General features: G+C 38.9%; 1 protein-coding gene across 21 annotated transcripts in view; it reads right to left on the bottom strand.

Moving 5' to 3' along the window:
• The window catches only part of LDB2 (LIM domain binding 2), a 221,526-nt gene that overhangs the window by 129,991 nt on the left and 72,015 nt on the right, over positions 1-19,520 (bottom strand). For all 21 annotated transcript variants that reach the window (XM_069793057.1, XM_069793061.1, XM_069793056.1 and 18 more), the window contains one exon: positions 13,267-13,369. In XM_069793057.1, coding sequence (XP_069649158.1) covers positions 13,267-13,369 — 103 coding nt within the window. The remainder of the gene's footprint in view (positions 1-13,266; positions 13,370-19,520) is intronic.

Genomic DNA, 19,520 nt, shown 5'->3' with positions numbered 1-19,520 from the left:
CTAAATCACATTCACTTTCTAGCTCAGTTAAGGACTGCTTTTCTGAAGTCAGTGGCCAAATCACTCCGCTTTGGTCTGTGCTGTGGAGAGGTCTCCAAGCTCACAAACTGAATTCTGTTTACAAGAGAGGAATCAGAGGGACTCCAGGAAAGCACCTAATGCATGCCAGCCACTAACAGGCATTTAGTTCACTAGACTAGACTGGACCTCGTCCAAAGTAAACCTCTGCAAGACATGTGCCCTGTGGACATCATGTTCTCATTACCAGCCATTTTGCTCTTCAGGTCCTCTCCTACCACACTGCACTGCTTACCAGTGTCAATGTAGCCTCCAGCTACTAGCACAACAGATTATAACCTTAAATCAACAAGCTGCCCATGAGAGTGCTAACAGTACAAACTCTACCTTTCTGAAGGTGGTTGGAGATGCTGGATCACCAAGTTGGAATGTACCGTCCAGACTTTTCCTTTCTATTTACTTGAGCACCTTCTCCTTACCATAATACGGTTCTCAAGTTGTACACAAATTCACATTACAGGTCATGCACATTTTACTAAGCTAAGTTAAACACTTCTCTCAGTATAAGATATCCTCTATTTCATTTTCATTCTAAAACTACTAACCAGTTCGATCAATTTAGTTGTGCATGCATGATGAAGAAAAGCAGAATATTGAATAGAAACAGCCTGGAAAGGGCCGATACTCCTTAGTTTTCCAACTTGATAAACATTTTCTTGGTGCAAGGCCATGTTGTGGTTCAACATCTCTCAACATCTCTTTGCCTGGACTTTTTTCGTTTCCTTTTTTTTTTTTTTTTTTAAATAACCATGACCTGGAGCATCCCTTTGGATTACAGAATTTGATGCATAGCCAGCCATGCATGTGCAACTGTCCCTAAGAGCCAAGCCTCAGCAGAAAAGCTGGTGTGCATACAATCTTGAAACAAAAATAGCTGTCAAATCAAAGCTAATTTGCCACAAAAGAAAGCACTGATCCTCAGTTAGGAAATACAAAGCTAGTTTGAGTTCAGGATTGCTTAAAAAAAAAATAATAGGGACTTCATTTTATAAAAGAAAAGTGTATTTTTAATATCTCTAATCTCATTTAATAATGGATGAACTGATTTTCCTTAAGGCTGAAAGGCGGGGGGGTGGGGTGGAGTAAATATAGATGATAACAGTTCCTGAGAGTGAAAAAAGTTTTAAAGTCTCTGAGCAACTAAAAGAAGGGAGGGAAACACAAACATTTACACAGCAGGCTGCTGCTATCACATGTGCCACCAAAACTATGTTAGTTTAATGCTCCCTGGACCAGGGTTTCATTTTACCTCATTTTACTGAATTAAATCATGTACTACAAAGGAATTTGGATCTGAATGAAAGGAAAAAGATTGATATCAGGATGAAAAGTAATGCCCTATTAATTCAGGTCCAGACATTAAAGACAAAAATAAAATTGAATTACATAGTATTCTAATATTTCTGGACTAGATAAAATTGTATTTAAAAGCCTTTTTCAAATGGAGATGGGAGCAGTAATGGATTTTTAAAAGATACAACAAAATGGTCAACATCTACTTTCAGGCACCCAGTGAACTGCACAGATGATGTTGACTCAAAAGCTGCTGCTGAACAGATAGCTGTCCACTGGTGCTTCTCTGCACACATTCTTCCACTATATCCAAAATGGTAAACTTCTGAGATTACCGCGGGTCACAGATGAAAAGCAGCTGTTTCAACCTGAATGGTATGAAAAAGGCAACACTGATAATGAAGGTACAGCACTTTCAAGACACTGTAAGCCAGGGCTCAAGCCCCTTTGGCTGAAGGAACACTCTTACAAGCGGGCAGTTCATTCTGGAGTAGGGGTATGGAAAGGACATCACCTAGACTCTTGTCCAATGCTAAGCTGGATGTGATAGCACCCTTGAGCAATAAACTTGTCTCAACCAGTGAATGATGATCCACATGTCTTGGCTGGGTGACAGCAATGAAACAGACCTACACAGTGAAACCACAAGGTTGCAGGTAACTCCATGCAGCATTTTGTCCTCAGCAGCCCAGGCCATCTCTAGTGCATCAGAGCTAGCCTGTACTCCTTCCTCTTGGCTTTCCCATACAATATAAAATCAAGGTACCAACACTCACTTTCAATGACTTGGAGACAAGATCCTTCAAAAAAGAGCAGCTCTGGAATACTGGACCTGGATTGGCACTTCTTCCTGTCCAGGCAGAGCCGGGCACCGAACAATGTCCTTCAGGAGACACGACATTCCCAGTTGTTCAGTAGAAGACTAGTCTGAACTCCACAAAACCAAAGGAATATCACAAATCTCAATCATTCTGTTCCAAATCCAGTACATATTCCTATAAACTGTCCTCTCTGACATAAACTTTTAACAGTACCTATATATTGGTGTCATTTGTCTTGAAAAAAGCCTGAACAAATACTCCATGGAACCACTTCTCTGAGAAGACAAGGAGAGAAGAAACAAGAAATGCAAGGTGCTGCTTACACTGCTATATGCACCAGAATTAACTTAAAATACTATGGTATAAAACCTGTATGGATCAGAATAGTGGAACAGCAAAATGTCAGCAACATTTTAAAGGTAGTATAATTTGGAGTGCAGAATTCAATATGATAAAGAACGATAGCCACTGTATAATATCTCAGCCTTCTCATACACAGCAGACTTTAAAAAAAAATTCATGACTCCATTAATTCAAGGAAACTTCCACTATGGAATTGGGAACAGTATCTCAGTGTCCAGAGTCAGCTTTTGGCTCTATTTCTACTAATCATGGTGCTGCAGCTGACCCAGTTTAAATGTATTTCTATAAAGATTCCATAATTTTTGGTGATGTTGCATATTGTATTCTCCTAAGCCATTTAAAAATACCACACTACAGTAAATACCTAGTGCCTAAAAGTAAGGTGCATCATGTGGAACAGCACTACTGCATCATCGAAATACAATGTGAAAGTTTTATTAAAGTTTTATTGGTACAGTAAACACAAACATGCACATTTGTGTAATAAACCCAACACTACATTAGGATGCACGTTTGCATATGTGACTGTGTTCTATTTGTGTGTGCATACATGTCTATGAGATTAAATTTGTGGGTAGAGGTCATATTTTGCAGCGAATTTTTTATTATCTGAACTTAAAAAAGATCACCTGCACCTACCTACAAGTCTTGTCCTGCTAGTGTCCTAGAGCTGTGAGGTCTGCAGTGTTAAGTGTATATGCACAATGAAGAATTTTCAATTTATTATAAAGTTGTCATAATATACATAAAGCTCCCAGACCCATTAGGATTGATATTCTGATTCACCCACACCTGAGGATTCAAAAAGGAAAGAAAAAAGTCTGACGGTCCACTGTTTAGTTATTCAGTGCTCTACAGAAGGAAATTAGTTTCTAATACCTTCAGGCAATCCGTATGCTCCAAAGCATTATAGTTTATACCAGTTGTAGGTAAAACTGCTATACTTTGTTAAATGCCTTTTTTTGGTCTAGAAACGAGTTGGCAATATGAAAATATGCTCTGCCACAAAGTTTCCAGGTTTTTATGGTATTGCTTAGGTCATTCGTAGAGTGGGGCGTTTCACTTCTGAAAAAAAGAAACAACATAAGTGTAGTAAAAGAAAAGAAATAAAATGAAAAAAGCAGAAGAAAAATATTTCCTGACTACTTAGGGAAAGTTACATACAATTCTAGATTTGGATGAATATTCAGACTGAGTCTTGTTTCTTACAGAAACTCTCTAAGGATGTTAGAATATTTTTCTGCAAGAACATAACATATATTAACTGACCATCTTAAAAATCACCTGATCATTTTAAAAGCTGAAGTAATAACAACTGAATATTTTTGATTTCATATCAAAAATATTTTAAAATACCTTAGTATAGCAACACTTTTATTTCTCAATTTTTAAAAAAACTTAACTATCTATATTTAATGTACTGATGCCATTTGAAGCCAAACACTGATCTACCTGCCAGTTATTCAGCAAAACAGAAAAAGTACTGACCAATTCTTCACAACAACCATCACACTATGAAAAGAAAGAAATCTTTTACCCTGAGTTTGTAATGGTGAAAAGTTGTGTAATATTTTGGTGTAAAAAGCTATTGATTTCCATTATTTTGCATGGATTTCCAGCATTTTATTAAGACTGTCTCCAGCAGAGTGAAAGAACTGAACACTACGTAATTTGGACCAAATGGGTGAACAAAAGCCAACCACAACAAAGGGATTATTTGTATTGGGCAGGGAAAAAGCCCATAAATCACTGATTCTCTCACGTTAATTTTGCCTTTATTCTTCCTGTTCTCTGAATGGACCCTAGACTCCTATAATGTATCATGTCCTATTATATTATGATTTCTCCCAAAGAGGGCTTATCGCTTAATCTGTTTATACAGCAGGAGAATCAATCTGATTGACTGGGATTTTGGTGTGCAATTAGAGGCTATATAAAATTGTGCAATTTTCACATTAGGAGTTTAGTAGCCCTTTTTCAGGTGCCACTTTACAAGCATAGGGCCTCCAACATTGATTTGTGTAACATGTTTAGTAACAAGCAGAAGAGATTTGAGATACCCATTTGTAAGATATCTGAAATCTTGTATTTATTTGTAAGATAGTTGAAAAAGAAGTTGATAGGACAGTTTTAATGATAAACCTTTCCATGGAGTACCTAACCGAGGTTGTGTGTGTACATACATGCATGCACACACATATGGCACATGGCTGGCACTTTACAGTAAAGAAGCCCTTTTGTATTTTAAAGGTATCGATAACTCAGAAGTGCAGGAACATTATGCTAACTAACAAGCCTGCAGCAGGCAGAGGTGAAGGTCTAATTCATATCTGCTAATCGCAAATCAGGAACTAGAAGGAATTATTCCTTCAGCACCTGTCAGTAATGTGGAGAAAAAGAAAAATGTACGTTCTGAACAAAATCAGTGGAAGATTTGTACTGGAAGGTTGCATAGCCAGCAGTATTAGAAAAACATTCTTCATATTGTTAAAAATGAGAAATAGGAGGGTGTATTTTATCACAAAAAGTTTAGCACCCAAGATGAGAAAATCATTCTGGAACTTGTTACGATGGCTGAGACTGAACTGAACAGGGGGCTGAAAGCTGGCACTTGCTTTGGGACCAGTGACTCCAGGGAATCAGAGATGCGGGTCAGGCACAGCCCCTTGGCTGGTGGAGTCTCCACAGCCTTCCTAGGGAATCTGCTCCAGCACCTCATTTTTCTTATTGATAGGAACTGACCCACCCCTCAATGTACTTTTTTATGCAATTTAAGGCCAGCATCTCTTCTGCTGCTCATCGTGGATATGGAAACAGACCACATGCCTTTCCTTGACAGCTCTTGTTATTATGTCCCATTTTCCCCTCTCCTTTTTCCCATATCTTCTCTTCTATGGACTGACCAACTCAAATTCTTTCATTTTTCTTGGTAATTCTCATTCTCAAGACTTTTGCCTTCTTCTGGACACTCTCCAGTCAGACCACATGTTTCTGTACAAATGCCATCCAAAACATGCATTCAGTACAGGCAAAGAAAAGGCAATCCCAATCAGTAGGAGAGATACAGCCAGTGTTTTAAAATACTGGATTCACCAAAGCTCAACTGACTGGGACAAAATACAGATAAAAACTACGCATGAAAATTAAGAATCTGTTAAACAGACTTGGTAAGATACCCAAAAGTCATAACTATACTGTGAGCAAGAAAACAACTTTGGCACAAAAGTTAGTAGAAAAATGAAGGCAATAATTAGAAGGAAAAAAATGTGATAATTACAATGAATATAGAATGTAAAAGCAAAGAGAAAAAAGGGGAAAGCACTCTGTAAAAACACATTATGAAACATAAAATATTAGAATGAGATGCTGAAGGTGGCAGTGAAAAATCCATGACTGTATGGGCTAGCGAAAATAAGAAATATCTTGAATTTTATTCAAAATTTAATTTAATTTGGAAACAGAAAATTTGTTAACTTCAATATACAAAAAGCTTTTTTGTTCAACTTTTGGAAAGAATGTTGATCTTGAGATGAAAAGTGCTTCCTAGTCCATCAGCAGCTAAGAAGGATCTTAAATAGTATCTATTAGGAGTAAATGCTTTAAAATTAGCAATTGTAAGAGTTTCTTTTGCACATTTCTATCTGGTGTTATAAAATAATAATTAAAAAAAAAAAGAACTACTGAGGCAATTAAAAAAGAACCACTACCGTTGTGCTGATATTTAAGAAGGGACACTATACAGTCAGGTAACTCTATAACATAATACACCTCCTTGATACCAATCCAGACAAAATAGTGAAAAAAATTATACAAAATTTAACTGACGAAGATTGAATTGAAAGGGATGTAATTAATGCCAGTCAGCATGGGTTTATGTAAAATAGGTCTTGTCAAACAAATCTCATTTTATTCTTTGATGAGCTTACAGAAGTTTGGGTAATAAAGATAAGTGCATAGGTGTAACAACACTTAGACACCTGTAATGCATTTGACTTACTAGTGCATTGCTTATATTCTTACTAAAAATTATTAATATACAGTTTTAATAGAGCATATGTAAAGTGGATTGAGAACTCCTTAAAACACCAATTTTAAGAAGTAATTATCAATTAGAAATCAGTAGCTGGGGCATGGAGGTGCTAGTGGTGATCCACAGGCACTTGTGGACCTGTTAGACCCAATTGTAATGAAACGTTCATCTGTGTTCTGAAATTAAACTTTAATGTATTGCCAAGAAACTTTAAAAAAAACCCCAAAACTAGAAGAGTGGTATATAAAGATGAAGACCAGGCAGTCACACAGAATAATCTGTCTCACTTACTAAGCTAGGCCAATTTACTGTGTTGTACCTGAATGCTCAAATCATGTTTAATGACTGGGATTTCTCTGGGAAAAAAATAAAAGGAAAAAGAAAGGGCATGTTCCTGGAAATAATACAATCTGTTTCTCTTGGCAAATTTAATTTTCTCCGTAAGACTTATGCGAGAGAAGCCAGACAACAGTTTTGTAGAAACCTGGGGTGATAATGTACCGTGCTAGCCTCTCAAAACCAGCTTTTTGACAATAGTAAAGCAAGTGGGTAATGTGAGGTGAGCTTTCCCTGTTTATTCCCAAACTATGTTCCCTGCATGTAAGAAATGCCCACTAGACATAGCTTTCCACCATTAACCCCCACAGAAATTATCCAATAAAGGGCAGTAAAGTTACCTGTATTGCATAGGTTATAAACAGGGACAAAGGTAGAATGACTCTGTTGCAGCTCACTCGCTGTGTATTCACTAAATAATTTGTAGTAAAGTCTAAGATAAACCTATGTAATATATTCTAAAGGCACTAAAGGCACACAGAGAAACTTAGATAAGCACTTTAAAGCTGATGATTTTACCAGTTGGCCCAAAGGTCACTATACTCTGAAACTATTGCCCAGAAAACTCTACCCCTAACTTTCCAGTTTTCAAAAAATCAAGGAATGAAGAAAAATCAAGCAGGGTTCATGCACCAAATAGAGAAAATAAACAATAACTGCATAAAATGCAAAGCATGGTATAGTTATATTGTACATTCCAAACACAAACTGCAGCAGCAATTATAACACAAAATGCATATTCAATTATCAGCTACAGATTCAGAGCAACAATAAACTGAAATCACTACATTTTTCTAGGGATACATAGAGCAAAAGAGTTCAACTGGTTCCTTCTGAAATTTCTGCTGTGTAACATTATGCAATGCCGTATTAAATTGGGTGATGGAAGCCCGTAAAAAGTGCCTGAAATTCTCAGTACATTCTACATCTATGAGCTTAAATAAATCCATTTTGAGGACTCCATCATACCTACCACACATGAAATTTTTTTACAGCCACAAATGTGATAGCTCATGCTTTTGCTTCCTCACAGTATATAGCTCCTCCATGAACAGAAAGCATTTAGTGAACAGGAATGTAGACAAGCTCTAATTTTCTGTACATTCTGCATCCATTATGTGTTATAGTGTCACTTTGCTCTGAAAGAGTTAACTTTCCAGCTCCTGTTCTCTGCAGTGCTGCATAAACACTGCACATTATTCTTACTGAGCATGCTTCATCTTTCCTGTCTCCACAGTCTTGGGCTGTCAATCACCTGTCAGTCCCTACCACATCAGCACAGTGCGCATCACCAGGCTGTCAGCACAGCAGCTGATGAGACTCTGCTAAGAGCTGTCAATCAAACTTGTTTCTCTTATCTGTTCGGGAAATATTTTGTCTCTAAGAAACAAAGAACCTGGGCAACAATGGATCAGAGTCTAGTATTTACTCTTTTACAGGGATAGAAGGCTCTTAACAGGAAACGAATATGTTTTATCCACAACAAGGAAAAAAAAAAAATCTGTTCTATTAGGCTTATTTTCTTTTTTGGTTTTGTTTAAATCCTATTTACTTCTTGACCCAATAGATCAGGGCATAATAAATTAAAGCAAATTTCTTTTTGCTCTCACTGTAAAATGAATTTTATGGGTTTACTTCTTCGTTTCTGTTGAATATAATTCAATGCAGTTTAAAACAGGTAGCATCTCTTTGGTCTTGGGAATCTTTCCCTGTATTTAGGCATTGGAACGTGTGAGCTTTCTCTCCATCTCACTGTAGCCAAAAAGCCAGACTAGAGAAAACACATATAGTTTATACCTTTGTTACATTAAAATATATCTTTATTTTCTGTAGCGTTTCTCATTAAAACTCAATTTCAACATAGAATTTAATAACATGAGTAGGGTTCATAGATAACAGCAGACAAAAAGAATAGCTGAGGGGTAAAAGCAAGCAGGAGAAAAACACACATTTTCAGTGGATGTTTGAAAGAAGATAGTATCTTCTTTCTGGAATGCTGTACCAGAGAGGAAGAATTGCAGAAGGTAAAGTCCTCACATCTACAGAAATAAAATACTGAAGAAAGACAAAAAGAGCTGCAAAGATGGGCACAGCAACGATTTCAGGTCTGACACGGAATCTCTGCACAAAAAGTTGAGCTGGGCTTTCAAGAGCACATCTATCCGAGGCAGAATAATGTTCTGCAGATAACTGGTCTAGGTCTAACAAACCTGGCAATCAAATTAATTAGCACTGGTGGATCACTGAACTAACAGACCTCTACTCTTCCCAGGGCATAAGTAAGTATCTTTACATGCTGTGCCATACAGATATACAGGCACATTTAAAGCTAGCTCGAGTATCAGTACATAGTGCTGTCTTTTGCCAAGTAAAGTAAACATAACCCAGTGACTTAAAATCCCCACTTTGACCCGTATCTATTTTTCCCTACAAATTAAAAAATCTCAGAGCTGATAGTCAAGGAGAAACCTCACAGACCCAACAGTGAGAGTAGCAAAGGGAAGAAAACCGCTTTTCTCAGTATAGAGAGGAGTGCTATAAAACACGGCAATGTGAAAGGCAGGCCCAAAAATATTGAGTGTTTTTCATAAAGCCTCAGTTTGGGGCCATGAAATTAAATAAGCAGCTTAGTTTTCTGAGACAAAAAAAAAAGTGAGTTTACAACCCTTACAGTTTCTTGGACAGAACTGTATATTAAAAGTTAAAAGAAATGGGAGGCAAGTAAAAGTACTATTTTTTTTTAAATCTTATAACACTTACACAAACAATGATTTACAGGCTTGATTCACATGCTCTGAACATTTGCACTGGCTGTGGGACTGAGCTGTCCAGGTAAGAGCAGAGGGCAGAGAGAGTGTTGCAGTTTAACCCCAGCAGGCAACTAAGCACCACGCAGCCGCTTGCTCACTCCTCCCCCCTCCCAGTGGGATGGGGAGGAGAATCAGAAAAAAAAAAGTATAAAACTCATGGGTTGAGATAAGAACTATTTAATAACTAAAGTAAAATAAAATGTAATGCTAACAACAATAATGAAATTATAATAACAATCATAATAATTGTAAGGAAAAGGAATATAACAAAAAGAGAGAAATTAGACCCAAGAAAAGACAAGTGATGCTCAATGCAATTGCTCACCACCTGCTGACTGATGCCTGAGCAACAATCTGCCCCTCCCAGCCAATTCCTCACAGATTATATACTGAGCATGACATTGTATGGTATGGAATATCCCTTTGGCTAGCTCAGGTCAGCTGTCCTGGCCATGGTCCCACCCAGCTTCTTGTACACCTGCTTGCTGGCAGAGCATGGGAAACTGAAAAATCCTTAAGTTAGGATAAGCGCTACTTAGCAACAACTAAAACACCAGTGTGTTATCAACATTATTCTCACACTAAATCCAAAACACAGCCGAAACCAGGACAGAGAGCCAGCTGGGAAAAAGGCTGCAATAGGAAACCCAGGGAAGGGAAAAGTTTAAAGCAAGCATGGAAAAGAAGCCCCCAGCAGGGTTTGGGGATTGCGGTCAAGATTAAAGAAGAGCAGAAGAGAACATGTGAGTTCCCAGCAGCCTCCCACAATGCTTACTGGGGTTTTGAAGAAGGAACCTGGGGCAAAACACCGTGCTCCTCCTCATCTCTGGTGTCTTAAGACACGATCCAGATAGTCCCTGAGGACAAGGAGGGAAAAGGACTGGGAATTGCCATTACTCAGAGAAAAACTGTGGCCATAGACAACAAAAAACTATTTGTCCTCCACACCCCCCACACCCCCCAAGATTTTTCTGGAATTTGTTTGCTCCAGAAGAGAGTATTTTAGTTCCCAAAAGAGGGAAACCATTGCCCAAAGGAAAGAAAATGAGGTGGCAGCCACAACTGGTGTCAGAGATGTAAGCAAATCTCTCACAGGCTGAAGCAAGACAAAGGCAGGCAATTTTGAGCTGAATCCTGGAGCAAAGGCAAGAGGTCGGCATCTTTCATCACTTTCAACTCTATAAATGACTTCTCAAAGGATGCCTGTTTCTCTTTCCTAAGGCCTAATCTTGGTTCCCTCCATTACTGTTTGTGCCTGCAAGAGTAAGTACAAACAATTTGTCTTTTCTCTTCCCCCTCAGCCAGCTCCAATGTTTTTAATGCCCACTAGTTACTAAGGAGCGTGCACGCTGGGCAAGGAGGCAGATGTCTCGCTGGGGACAGCATGGATGGAGACCAGGCACTTTTGTTTCATCTCTTCCAAAACTCCACACTTGGTGCTGCCACCACTCAGCATACTCTTGCTCACCTAACAGGAGCCTAAGCCCACTGGCCAGAGATCTCACCAGTTACTTGGAATAAAGGTACTGAGTGACATTATGGTCTTTGAGAGATGCCAAGACCCTCAATAGTTGTAGCGGAGCACGCATGCAGCTTTGGCAGGCAAAATGGAGATCTCGATCGGGTCTCTGCTCAGCGAGGACCTGCTACACGTAGAAGCAATTTTCTGCTAATGTTTGCACCCAAAGGGGAGCAGACTGCTCTGTTCTCAACTCCTGGATGTATTTTTGGACACAAACTTTCCTGGTAGGAAGAGAGGGCTGCTCTTAACACACAACCTCCACTCTGTGCCCTCCCCAAGCAACGCTAGAGGTGTCCCCAAGCAGGGACTTGGACAACCTGGCATCCCCAAGGCTGCTCTCAAAGCCTGCTCAGATGGCAATGGAAGTCCCTGACTGGAACAGCTCAAGCATGCTCTTTAGAGTATCACTAAACAGGAATGCTGCTCATGTCAGAAAGAATCACTAATACTGTAGTTCAGAATTACACAAATATTTACTAACGAAGGAAAGGAAACATGAATGAACAGAAAGAACCCTAGATGCTGAGCTTTAATTCCAGATGCTGAGAATAATACCACCAAAAGCAACAGCAGTTTGTGTAGAGGTCAGAAATTAAAACCAGAGGAAAAATCCTGTGTACTAGTCGCTTTTAAAAAAGACCTACAGTAATTTGATCTTTCAACCATGCTTATCAGCAACAATGCTAAGAATCACAGTATTGCCCCGTACCAAACTGTCCCAGTTACAGATAGCGCAACCATTATCAAGCATTTGTGACAACAGGAATATTTTACTCTTTGAGAAATTCTTTCATATGCAGCACTGTTTTCCAGAAACACAACTCTCTCTGATCTAACTGGACATTAATTGCTTTTTTGCTGATGTATCTGTGCCTTCTGGACTGATAACACAACTAGCAAATCTGATATCTGACAAGTTGACTCAATCTAATCAGGACAGATCAGCTGTTACCAACATTGCTATAGGCTGTAATTTGAGGACCTTTACAGAGTTATCACTTGCTTTGAAAGGCAAGAAACTGTAATTCTGTCAACACTAATCCCAGAACGTGCGTTCAAAGTGGCTGTTATTTTTTCTCCAGGAGAAGGTAACACTTGTCAAATAAATACCTGAGATAATTGATAAAAGGAATTAGAAGTGTGTGAGTGATACACTGACAATCAGTCACTCTCACGAAAAAGAAGAACCTTGCAAGATTCAGAACATTAAGCAGAGAGCACAAGCTGTCACCGTGAAGCAGGGGTCACTCTGAATGGAGTGAAACAATTGGCAATGCAGTTTTTCAATATTTATCTCTCTGTTGCTTAGTGCTAAAGCTGAGTGAGTTATTCACTTCAAACAATTTGTTCAATGAATTTTACCCCTTTTTTCTGCTCAGCGTATGTGGGCAATGGATACCAATGACATCAGATTTATTCACTGTTTCACTTTTATTCAAGCTTTCATTTAGTGCTTGATTGAGAGTATTCTAGACTTCCACGGCTGTTCAGACAATATCCAGGGCAGGTCCTTAATGTGTGCAAACAGCATAGATCCACACAGCTGATGGAATAGTGATTATCTACACCAGCAAGGATATAGCTTTTGGTGGGTTTTTTTTTTTCTGATTCCTGTTTAAATCTGGAAGCCCTTCCAGCAACAATACTGAAATTTGCTACAAAGTTCTCTTTCTGTGACCAGTTTTGCCCACAAGACTCAACACTTGAATGTTTGCGGAAACCAAATTAACAAAGAGTGCAAGCACACCCAAAGCAAATTAATTAAAAAATTCCAATGATTATATTGTATTATTTGCCCTAATCCACTAGGAAATAATTTATTTTCATATAATAAAATTCAGAGGAATTCCACAAAAAAATGGATTCCCAACCCATGCAATTCTTTAATGGAACTTGATGGTCACTGAATACAAACAAGTGACTTTGTCATTGCCAGGGTTGCATCTGTGTCTTACAGATAAACTGTGTTTAGAAACTCAGGCTTAAAATTAGAACAAAAAATATATCTCTTACTGTATCGCTTTGGTCCATCTTCCAAACAAAATGAAAGGGTTAAGGTTGCATCATCTTCAAAAAATTCAGTTGCAAAGGCATCCCACCAGAGGTTGTCACTATCCTAGGAAGCAACAGATCATTCACTTAACAGGAAGCAAAATGAAAATATGTTCATCCTTTGTAAAAGAAATTCGACAGGATCACACATAGTTTGCACTTCTTCACCTGTGATTTTGGGGTGTAGATGTCTATATGATATTTCAGACTAATTTTCCTAGATAAAGTTCTAATTTAAGAAAAAAGCTAAAATGTTTAGTTTATTATACAATAAACAGTCTTTCATTTTATCAAGCACACTAAATATATAAAAAATTTCATTCTCATAAATACATGGTTTTCTTTAAATGTTAAAAATGGTTTTATAAATCAGTTGTAAATAAAGCGATTATGACTTTTCCCCCTCTTTTCTGGGCTGTATATCTCAAATGCCTGGTCCTAATAATGAAAAAACCTCAGTACTTAATTCTATAATGCTACATAACCCGATTATCAGCATGAGCTGACAAGAAAGTTATTTAGAAACTAAATATAATAGCCATTCCACTCCAATGCATTTAATATAAATACAATACTACTGCAGGTTAATTAAATACCAGCTAGTTACTTAAATGTAATTGTTGTGAGAAATCTTTACTTTTCAGTGTGATTCGTTAAGTGAAAACAACATTTTAAGATGACCTGTGTATACTTAGACTTACAGTAATACACATAGCTGGAACATAGCAATTATTAATATAGTATACAATGTAAAGCATACACCAACACACCGCTACAGGTGGTCTGTTGGCTTTGAGAATTGAATCAGGCATTTTCAGACCTGGGTGATCAACAACAGGCACCCAAACCTAGCACCTGTGCAAATGGTCCAGCTTGCAAGGGTTTTCACAGAAGTCAGGCAACAACAGAATCCACCAACTGTTTCATTCAAAAGCTATGGATATATTTAATAGCTGGATTTGAAACGTTCGGTGCAGTCTCTTCTGCTCCTTTGAGGCCCTGAGATTTAAATCACTTGCAGCACACAGGATCAGCAACAAAGCTGGAAATACGCTTCTGAAGATGCCCCAGTCGTACTCCTCAGAGCCACTCTATCCCACTCACGGCAGCTGCCTTACCAGCGTGGAAGGCCGGCTTCATTCAGCATCGTGAGCATTGAGTACCTCTTCATGCCTGAGCAATATATAACTAAGCCAGAAAACATTTGTTACCTTCACAGGAAAAAAAAACCCCTGAGATAAAACGCCGATTTAAGACAACACATGCATCTATCATACTCATTATATGTACACATGCAGAGAAATAACTTTCTGGGTTTTTTAGTTCTGCTCCTGTTTTTCCTGAAGACATTACTATTGGATTTCACTCCAAACTGCTGAGCAGTGTCTTTCCTGCCTCATAATTTCATTTTGATTTTTGTCAACCATCCAATGGCAAAACGGTAAGGACCGGTTTTAGCATTCCAGCTCCTACCAGAGACCCCTGAGAGACTTCTTGGCTGGGTCAGAGCCTGTAATTCACCTTTCGTGCCAGGGCTCATCCTACTCAGCAGCGGCAGGACAGTGAGCGGCACAGCCCTGTGCTACTTGCTCAAAATTCAGTGACGCAAAGAGGTTTCAAAACCACCCCACACCTTAGAAATCTGTTGTCACAGAAAGCTGCTGGTCTTTCCTCTTTGCTGGTGTAAACCTGGTGGGTGTTTCCACATGCAAACGTTGCTGAGTAGCCACAACGGCAAGTACAGAATATACATACAGGTGTTCAACAGAAGCCCAGCAACCAGGTTCTAGCAACACACCTCTGTGCACCGATCCTTCACTCAGGACAGCCTGGCGGGTGACATCATAAGCCCATATGAGAGCGTATTGTCCAACAAGTAATTACAAGCTACCACCCTCTGCCGTTTGCCAAAAGAGAGGCTGCAGTATCGTTTAACGGAGATCTTTCGGACATGCTTGTCACAGGGAAGGAAGAGGGGAGGGAAGGATTTAAGCAGTGTCACACACCACATTTGCAGCTCTTGTTAACTCGGTAGTTGAGTATCACTGAGCTACTCACGCAGCATCCAAAGACACGGGAGGCAAAAGGGGAGCATCATACAGTCAGGATGCGAATGCACATGGGAAAGACAGAGAAGGGCAGGAAAAGTGCAGGGCCTCACCTCAAAACCACGCATATTTGCACTCACTCTTGCTTCCAATAAGTCTGAAGGCAAGGAAAATGAGGAGATGGAATTTCTGTGGATTCCCTCCCTGGATAGATGAAATATCCAGACTCTGTCACAGTTTGAATACTATCCAAGTTCTTTATCTTATGCTTTTGCATATTTTATGTCAGGAAGAAGGAGAAACAGAAAATGCAACACCCCAGACCCACCCCCCACCCCCAACCTTTATAGAATATATAAATCCTGTCAGGCTTGGATACGCTCTGCTGATCAATTCTCTGCTCCACCCTTGTCACAGGTGGGCCCAACTACTCTCACAGCCAAATGGTGAACAAAACCAAATGAGGTGTCCCGTAGCCAAGCTGAAAAAGGATCCAGTTATTACACACAAAAAAGAATAATAATAAAATCACCCCCATTTTCTTGCAAAAAGGGGATGGTGAAGGCAAGGCTGCCCCCAGGCATCTTTAACTTATGCTCTGACAGGTTACGGGGGATTTTGCCAGAGTAATTATTTTTCTATTCAACAATAATGAGAAATTACCATGGCAACCTCCCTTTCACGTAGTGCACTCACACGCTCAAACATTGAAATAATGGCCTAAACATAACAACAAAAAAATTTAATACTTTAAAAATATTTTGTATTAAAATAAACTTAAGGAATAGGTCAAAGGAGAGAAGAGGGCAGAGACAGCCAGCAAGCTGGGTCAGAAGTGAAGATGCCATGCTGCTGTAGCCAGCTACCCAAGCAGCAAAACGTCTTCTGCCACAACTCTCATTGTTCCCTCTGATCCCCTCCACCCCCAGTATTATTTGTAATTTGAAGCATGGCTCAACTCTGAATAGGGTCTCCAAGTAAATGGAATCCTAGGGTTTCAATATTTTTTCCTGACTCTGATTTCTTTGGCAAATGTAATCAGATTTTAAGTACAATGATGTTCTTTTTCCCCCTCCATCTAATAGTCCCACATGTTCACTGTGTGATCTAAGAGTCAAGCTGGGTTCTTCTTTACACCTTACACACTTACATGATTAAGAGCCTGCAAGCCAAATGAGGCTTTTCTACTTGCCTGTGATGGTGATTGCTGAACCAAAATAGATCTTGCAACTGGAATATAAGGCCAACTGAGCCTACGGCATTTTCTCCAAATTCCTTTATTTTTGTTTAATGACTTGGAAGGCAGAATGGAGCTCATGTAAAAAGTCAGTACATGAAACCACGCTCGAGAGAGGATGCAGATACCTTGCAGGACAGAATTGGAATTCAAAATGATTTTGATAGATTGCAGAAATGATCTGAAATGAAGATGAAATTCAATAAAGTGAAGTGACAAAAGCACAAATACAAAATAGGGAATAACTGGCTAAGCAGTTCTGTAGAAAATGGTCCAGATCATAAAGCAAATATGTCAGCAATCTGTTGCTCTTGCAAATAAGGGAAATGTCTTAGGTATAATTCCCTTCCACTCCAGCAAACACATCTCTGGAAAGACTTCAACTGGAATAGTCTGTCCACTCCTGGAGTACTGTGGCCAGGTCTGGGCCACCCACTCTTAAAGAATTTAGCCGAGAACAACAGGTATCATTGAGTTTAAAGACACAAGCAAACAAACCAACCAACCTCAAAAGACTCATAGGAAGCAAGGCAGAAGGACCTAGCTGTGTTTAGTATGAGACAGAAGAAGCTCACAGGCAACGTGACAACAGTCTTCAACCATATGAAAAGATTGGTATAAAGAGTGGATCACTTCTCCTCAGTGGCTAACAGAGATAGAAGAAGTAATAATCATCTCAGTTTGCTGCCATGGCAGGTTAAGTGGTTTAACCCCCTGTTCGAGATTTCTAGGCTAGTGTTTTGCTGAGGGGACAGAGCCACAGAGCATGGCCAGTGTGTTCCCAAGAAGAGTGGATATAGAGGTCCCGCTGCCTACAAGCCTTGGGCAGAGCTGCCCCATTGCAGCAGCTCCATGGCTCATACCCAGTGAGAAGCAGATTTTTGTTTTCTCCCTCACATCGCTTTTGGCTGCACATATATAACAGGTGTAAATAGTATATTAAAAAAAGAGTAATGGAAACAAATAAATGCAATTCTGAATACACACAGGAAACACATCTGTTCTGAAAGAGGACCTTTTTTTTTAATATAATCACTTTTCAGGGAAGAACTGAATTTTAAACGTCAACCTATGTGGCTTGGCATTGGACAAGGCAAAAATAAAATGAGATAGTGCCCTTGGGAGCTTACATTTTTCTTCTGGCACCTGCAACCCTTCCCTATTGACACTTACTATTTTCAGAACTCTATACGTCCACACTCCTGTTGGCAACATGTGCGCTTCTCATATTCTTTCAAGTTAATGCTGCGCAAGGAAACTGCTGTCTCCCCAAGGAGAGAATGGTATTCCTCCCCTCCTCCTGTTCCCAGCAAATCAAACTACACTTGAGCTTTTAAAATGCAGTTCAAGATAAGATTTTGCCATTAAATACACCTGTAAAAACTGCATAGCCATTACAAATTATGAAACTTACAAGATAAGTATCATAAAAAAATTCTGACTCTAATGTTTATACTCAGAGCACACTGACAGACCATTAAAAATAAAATGCCTGAACACAAGAAACCAATAACTTTCCCCATTAGCTTTAAATTAGACCCATCTTGAGTCTACCCAACATATTTATGGTTCTGATATAAATTTCACAGGAGTAACAAATTAACAGGGATCCACATATCTTAATTTTATACATTTGGATATTTGAGTACTGATCTGTAGGTCTGGCCCTGCAATGCACAATGTTTTTATGATCTGGCATAGGAGTTTTTTGCTATTTATATAAATTCTATATGGAATACTGATATTCTGAGTCTTAAATTGATTTTCTTGGAAACAGTATGAACAGAGTGAAAGAGTGGAATACTCATATACAGTATGTAGGTGAGAAACCCATATAGTTAAATGGCTGTCTGTTATCATACAGGTCCAAGAAGATGCACACCTACCTTACATTCAGAGCATCTTTGCTAGCAATATGTGGTACCTTGTGCAGTTATTAAAAGCACCTGAAAAACAGGACCCATCTCCTTGCCCAGGGCTGGTTTGTAAGGATCACTTCTGTTGCTTTTGCCTTTGTTACTCTGTCTCATTTATTTTGTCTTAAACATAAAGTATGTTTTACATAGCATTAAAATACCTTTGATCTTGCAGCTAGTGGTATCTTACAGGATCTCCAGCTCCCCTCCCCCTGCCAGGAATACCCAACTCTATTCCTTCCATTTGTTATTTCACACATATTCACAGTTTTAATGGTGTTGCTTGCTTTTACTTCGCTTACTAGTGTGGCTGGATGCCATCTCTCAAACAATGTGTAGTAAAACTGGCAGAAAGATTTTAAGAATTGGCTTTGGTGGTAAGTAGTTTTCTGTTCCATTATATACTTGCAACTTCTTGCCAAAACTCTGCTCAATGCCCAAAACATATCAGTTTCTTCAGCTTACTTATTAATTAAATTATTGTTTACATTCCACTTTGGAATTTATCTTCGTTTGTACAGTAAAGAAACAACACCAAGTTTCTGTTTTATTGAAAAGGCGGAATATAGTCATGCAACAGATCCCCACAGCAATACTGCCTCAGACAGTCTGACTCGGGTGCAAAATGGGAGCGACGTCTCTGCTTCTCATGTAAATCTGGAGTAACTTTAAGAATTCAATGGAATGACAGGGGAAAGCTCATAACGGAAAGCTACTCTTACAGATTCACTGGAAATTCTTAATATATCAAGAATCTTATTTTTATTGCCTATAAACCACTACACTATAAGGCAACAAAATATGGGGCAGGGGGAAAGCTGTAATAGCTCATTTTCTGAATGGGGAACTGTGAATATCATACATTAATTATTTTATTTCAGATAAAAATGGGAGGGGAAAAAAAAGAAAAAGAGAGAGACTTTGCAAAATATGTAAATTGCTTCATGCCATTTTCTTGACGTCCTCTGAACCCGGTGATGTGGAAATCAGCATCACTACAGCAAAACAATTATG

Source organism: Haliaeetus albicilla, chromosome 1 (assembly GCF_947461875.1).
Source record: "Haliaeetus albicilla chromosome 1, bHalAlb1.1, whole genome shotgun sequence".
NCBI classification, from domain to species: domain Eukaryota; kingdom Metazoa; phylum Chordata; class Aves; order Accipitriformes; family Accipitridae; genus Haliaeetus; species Haliaeetus albicilla.
This window is presented reverse-complemented; position numbering and strand designations above follow the sequence as displayed.